Source organism: Oncorhynchus mykiss, chromosome 10, assembly GCF_013265735.2.
Source record: "Oncorhynchus mykiss isolate Arlee chromosome 10, USDA_OmykA_1.1, whole genome shotgun sequence".
NCBI classification, from domain to species: Eukaryota; Metazoa; Chordata; class Actinopteri; order Salmoniformes; family Salmonidae; genus Oncorhynchus; species Oncorhynchus mykiss.
Genome location: NC_048574.1, coordinates 43,169,025 through 43,175,306, shown reverse-complemented (window position 1 = coordinate 43,175,306; position 6,282 = coordinate 43,169,025). Strand labels below are relative to the sequence as shown.

The 6,282-nt window shown below is 42.3% G+C and overlaps 1 protein-coding gene across 1 annotated transcript; it reads left to right on the top strand.

The window, feature by feature from the left end:
• The first annotated feature begins 1,291 nt into the window (after window positions 1–1,291).
• LOC110533953 (V-set and immunoglobulin domain-containing protein 1) lies at window positions 1,292–5,582 on the top strand. The gene is made up of 7 exons (XM_021618550.2): window positions 1,292–1,508; window positions 1,693–1,856; window positions 2,909–3,113; window positions 4,386–4,544; window positions 4,637–4,753; window positions 4,866–5,001; window positions 5,105–5,582. The coding sequence occupies exons 1-7, from the start codon at window positions 1,466–1,468 to the stop codon at window positions 5,253–5,255; spliced, it is 975 nt and encodes a 324-aa protein (XP_021474225.1). The 5' UTR covers window positions 1,292–1,465; the 3' UTR covers window positions 5,256–5,582.
• Window positions 5,583–6,282: the final 700 nt, after the last annotated feature.

Genomic DNA, 6,282 nt, shown 5'->3' with positions numbered 1-6,282 from the left:
TGATTGGCTCAAACGCATTAAGAAGGAAAGAAATTACACAAATTAACAGGGCACATCTGTTAATTGAAATGCATTGCAGGTGACCTCCTCATGAAGCTGAGAGCGTGCCAAGAGTGTGCAAAGCTGTCATCAAGCAAAGGGTGGCTACTTTGAAGAATCTCAAATATAAAATACGTTTTGATTTGTTTAACACTTTTCTAGTTACTACATGATTCCATATGTGTTATTTCATAGTTTTGAGGTCTTCACTATTATTCTACAATGTAGAAATAGTAAAAATAAAGAAATACGCTTGAATGGGTAGGTGTGTCCCTGTTTTCCCTCTGACCTTCCTCAACACCACCTCCACACCTCCATTCTCCACATCTCCCTCTACATCCCCCTTCCCTGTTTTCCCTCTGACCTTCCTCAACACCACCTCCATTCTCCACATCTCCCTCTACATCCACCTTCCCTGTTTTCCCTCTGACCTTCCTCAACACCACCTCCATTCTCCACATCTCCCTCTACATCCCCCTTCCCTGTTTTCCCTCTGACCTTCTTCAACACCACCTTCATTCTCCACATCTCCCTCTACATCCCCCTTCCCTGTTTTCCCTCTGAAAGTTTAGTCACTGCTGATCAACATTTCCACATCATTCATTTCTTATGTCACTTTATTGTAATTATGCACAATTAATTATACTTGATTCATTGTCCCCCCAACCGCCGTGTCGATCACTTAGCACGAGCAGAGTGACACAGGCAAAACTGTCTTTCATAACTCAGCAGCAGTGCCAGGGAGTGAACTCCCCAAAGATAAGCAGGGTATTGTAGTGCTCTGGCTCACACTTCCTCAGGGCAGGTGATAAAAACCAAGTAGAGATTACATTACGTTAATTCCTTTTTCAGAAGCCCTGACCCAGAATGAATTACAAGGTACATTTAGAGCATAGAAGAGGGAGAGATGACCATCAGGCCAAATACGAAATAATGAATTACTGGAACAGTCATTGTCAATACATAGTGGGCCGTTGGAATAAGGTTAACAGACAGAATCAAGAAGGTATAGTGTAGTACAGTATGGTGCAAAGTGCAAAGACATCAATTAAATTGTGTTATATATTCTTTAGCACAGACATCATGGCCTGCCTGTAAGTCTAAACATTGAAGTATGAACAAATAGCAGTCATTTGGAAATGCAAATCCTCATTTTGAAAGATAACAGTCAGAGAGTGTTCCCGCCCAGTCTAGGTGATATGGCAAATATGGCTGTGCAAACACCCCCACGATACCTACAAGCACAAAATCAGCCTGACAACTACTACAGTGTCACCACGGGCTAATACAGTACACTCTGCCTGGCCGTTGCCCATTACTCCTTAGTTGATAGGTAAAGGACTGAGAAAGGTGAGGGCTTTTCAGGTACTGCTACGATAACACTCTCGACTGGCTTATTGGACGACACGTGAACATTTCCTTTAAAATGTCCCCTACACTGAGAATGGCGCTGCTGTTCAGCATGATGGGTGAGTTAACTATACGTTCCTGTACTATACTTTTTTGAAACAATAATGAGGAAGTATTGTGTACCTACTGTGTATATCTTGGCCTTACACATTGGAGTGTGACATATTTGAGATTAAAGGATCATGTTCAAGCAGAGGAAAATACTCATAAAAGTAAACACGATATGTGGTTCTTTTTTTCTAGGATGTGGGCATTTAATCACAGTGACGGTTCCCGAGAAGTTTGTGAACGTGACAAACGGTGAAAGTGCTCTTCTCCAGTGCACGTTTGTTACCACCGTGCAGAACACGAGCAACATCATCATCCAGTGGAGTTTTGTTGCCAAAACCTCCAATGTGCTACAGCAGGTATGTAGGCTGACGTTACTATGTCTTATGTTGCCACCTGGTCATGGCCTCTGTGTCCCCAATGTCACCTGGACCGTTTTACACACCTAGTGCGCCAAAGGATATTGTTCAGTTCATGGACAAGAGTGCTAAAGGCAATGTTATCGTCCTTACAGGGATTTACAGAGATGTCTGAATTTGAAAATGTGTGATCAAACTGCCTTCAGGTATGCATGGGAGTTCAGGAGAGTCATTGCAGTTGATGGGCATGCTGTTGGATAGCATGACTTCCCACAAGGATCGATGATTTGATTTGTTTTATACGTACAGTGTCATGCATCTTCTGGATGCCCACATGGGCATATCAGACACTGTATTTTCTGTAGCAAAATACAATCATTATGTCTATATGTGCACACATACATATGCAGTATATAAACCGACGTTCATGCATCAGTGAAAAACCATTGAGAGAACAAATCAAAAACATTTCAGATATACAACTGATCTTGTCTTCCAAGCTGGAGATACAATTTGCAACCCGGAATACTTCTTTCCTCGATAACCATTCAAGTTTTTCTAATTCGTAACAGTTCCTGTTATCTTTGCAACATTTTATCAAACAGTACAGCTCTCAAATCATCACATGACGTACAATAAATTAAGAAGTGCAGTTCATTCTGGACCTCCCCTCAATCGCAAACAGTACATCGTCGCTCTCGATTGCTGTGCTTCCGTGTTTTCATAAAAGCCAAGGCAGGTACTATTCAATATGGTGTTTGCTCTTGAGCGGCCATTTTGTGACACACCTTGGAACGACAAAAAAAAAAAAGCACAGTCACCAGAGCACAAGTGGCTCCCTGTTAGTGTGTTACAGTAGAACAGAACCTCAGACCTCAGAATCCTCACGTCACGCAGTCTCACTAACACTTGGGGTTGCTCCGACTTTCCTGACGTATTGTAACTTGATTCTGTAGAATGAGTAGGTCTCTGAAATATCAGCACGAAATCTGTTGGTTGTCCTGTGGTTGTTTTTATGTAAGCTCTAAGACATTCTTGCTGTTACTTTCTAGGTGTATTACTCTCAGTCAGGAGAGGACGTGATTTCTAAACCGTATGAGGGCAGGTTGAATGCTCCCACCTATCCAGCTACTAGCAATGCCTCAATAACAATAAGCAACATGCAAGTGTCAGATGCAGGGGCCTACACCTGCGAAGTCCACAACTTCCCTGATGTCAATGGGAAGACTGAGGCCACTATCATTGTCAACATTCTTGGTAAGTTCTGTTTTACATTTGGTCAAATGCTTTGAAATGAGTCATGGTTTACTTCATAAATCAATACAATGATGTCACATTTAATAATTGAATTGAAGTAAATCTTCTTCCTATTTCAGTGTCACTACAACACACGAGCAGATCTATGAAATAGTTTCACTGTTTTTCCTAGTCTGAGTTTGGTGATCGTTGAATTACATGCCTTCTGTGATTCCACTCATCCACAGAGTTACCAGGCCAACCTTGCAGGCCTCAGTGTCCACAGTAGTTTCCATGGGAACTGGAGCAGACTAGTATCTTCATTGTCAGTGTCAGAAATTAGAACAGGAACACCGGAGTACAAGACCGTCTTCCGACATGTCTCGTACTCCTCAGGAGTAGACTGGAGAGACATGACTTTTTCAGATGAAATTAATGATTCCCAGTTTGATACAGCAGAGAGGTTGTAGTGAAGCATTATGGTGAAGGTAATACGCGGTATTCAGTCCTACCATGGAAATGGTCTTGGCCTTTTTGTTTTTCACGCTGTGTGTTTATATACACATTTGACTGTAGCAATGGCTGCTCATCTTACCAATATATCATTGTCTTAATTGGTCATGTCTGTTGTATAGATTCATCATCTTAGTCACCGTAAACCCTGCCGGTATCATTGTGTACAGTACATTGCCACCTTTGTCACCATTGCAAAGCATAAGAAACACTCAGGGCGATGACATCCAGCTTCACTAGAATGCTCAAGTATGAATGTACCACTGTAACGACTCGTATCAATCAATCATCCAGTGTTCTGCATTCCAACGTCAACGGTACCTAGTACTAGACCAAATCCTGAGTGTTAAAAACCCCAAGTAGGACCAGAGCGCTGGCCTACAGTTGAATTTGTAGTTGACAGAGTGTTCTGCTGTGTATAGTGAAGAACGTACAGATTCATCATTGATCGCTCATGAACTGCCCTTTTCTACCTGTATATATTGCATATGTTCTTTGTCTATGTTTGATCATATTTTTTATCTATGAATAGAGCCGCAACCAAAATGTCCCCACCGGAATAATAAAGTCATTATTTTAAATAGCTAGCTACTGGTCCAGGGCAAAGTGTTGACTTTTATGTCTAACTTGGCCATACCATTTGGGCACTTTCTCTGATTGCCGGTAGTTGGATCAACTGGGTCCAACTTGCAGCATATTACGTAAGCTTAACTCTTGCTCTCTCTCTCTCTCTCTCTCTCTCTCTCTCTCTCTCTCTCTCTCTATTACATGGTCTGTAAGAGAGGCCATCTGTGCCCTTCTGTGCTGTCCATGGTGATGTGGAGTCTGGTCACCTGGTTACCCTCACCTGCCACAGTGAGCGGGGAAGCCCCACCCCCACCTATACCTGGATCAGAGTGGATCAGGACAAGACCAAGACACCTGTAATGGGGAACCCTGGTGGGTTGCCATACTGTAACACACATTCCCCATCACTCTGTTGTTCTCTGATTCATTAGAATGCTTTTGCTAGACTTTCTCTTTCTTTTCAGATCCGAATATAGGATCCTTGTATTTCCGAAACATATCCCAGTTTGAGTTTGGAGAGTATTGTTGCAGTGCCTCAAACGCTGTAGGATCTGCTACTTGCACCGTGGAGCTCAGCCATGGTATGGGTAATATATACGTATATTTAGTATATACGTAGTTTTATTGAATGTGGCTATATAATCTTTAAACACACTGCTGTAACTAATCTTACCAATAACCCACCATTAACAGAGCTAGGGGATGGGGCCATTGCTGGTGCAGTCATTGGAGCACTTCTTGGAGCTGTCCTTATTATCCTTATTATCTGGTTCATGACACACTCCATGAAGAAGCAGAAATCCAAGGCTTCAAAGGCAACAGAGATGCAGTGAGTGATTATGATTTGTGCGGCACTTTTCACGCATTCACACACAATGCCATTCAAATGTGTGGTGCAGTGTTTTACCGACAGTTTCCCTTTCCCCCGCCAGAGCCATCCCTAAGAGTTCGGCCACAGTGGCGTATGAAGGCGTCCCTACCAGGGAGAGTGGCCATCAAGCCTATGTAACCTCCGGAGGGGTTCCCATGGCAACAAACAGCCACGTCCATTCTGACGCTGACGGAGAGCGGGCCGAAGCTTAGGAGAGGCCTGACATGCTTCTGGGGTGACATCACTACTCTGAAAAACAATGCTCCACTGAAGTTTGTGTTTTTGTATAATGTTTTTTTTAAATTCACAATTTAAGTAATGGTTCATATTTGTTTTATGTGATATGAGGAATTCCAATTGTCTTGATTTCACACACCAAAAAAATACAAATCACTCTACACCCTGATTAATGTGGTAATCCACCCATTCCCTGACAAAATGTTTATTCCCATTTCATATTCATTGTGACAAATCTAACCAATGCTCATCCATGCTTTCTGGAAGAAAAAAAATACAAATTCAATTTTGCATAACTGAGACAAGTGTTTAATTACTAATGTGGATATACACATGGTCTGGAATGACATGGGGTAAATCCTGATATGTTTGGTCTGAAATGACTGTGATGACTCCCTGTGACCTTTCCAGGCAACCTGAGGAGAGCAACATGAGAGTAGCACAGCCAATCAGAGGTGGCCTCTACCACTTGACCTTAACACCTTGCTGCTGTCTCCAAGAAATACATTTCTAAGAATGAGCCCATGGAGAAAAATAATGGTATAAAAGACTAGAATAGAGCTCCGTGTTAATGTTCTGTTAATCCTTCACCTTTTTCATAATCAGGAGAGAGAGAGAGAGAGCTGTGTGAGTACAGAGTCCATCTGATCCCACAGTCACGATTCAGATATGCATGAAAATAGAGGAGTGTGGACCTTTAAGTCTCTGGTGCGTACAGATGGATACTCCAGAAAATTGGCCCGAACAAAAAGGAAAAACATTGTTGTCAAATATTATGCCACATACTGATTCAAAGACAGTGTTAATGACCAGTAGGGGGAGCTGAAAGGCCAGAACTGATGTCACTGCTAACAAAATCACAGGAAAATTAACTGACGTTAGAGCCAGATAAATACACAGATAAGATCCATTTTTGTTAAAGGGGCACCTGCCCCTTTGCCCTCCCACTCGCCAAGTGCCCTTTCAGGGGTTAGTATATATACAGTGCATTCAGAAACAATT

Coding starts and splice junctions, on each gene's coding strand:
- LOC110533953 (XM_021618550.2), top strand. CDS start 1,466: ATGTCCCCTACACTGAGAATGGCGCTGCTGTTCAGCATGATGG. Junction 4,545..4,636: donor ACCTGTAATGGGGAACCCTG/GTGGGTTGCCAT, acceptor CTTTCTTTTCAG/ATCCGAATATAGGATCCTTG. Junction 4,754..4,865: donor CACCGTGGAGCTCAGCCATG/GTATGGGTAATA, acceptor CACCATTAACAG/AGCTAGGGGATGGGGCCATT.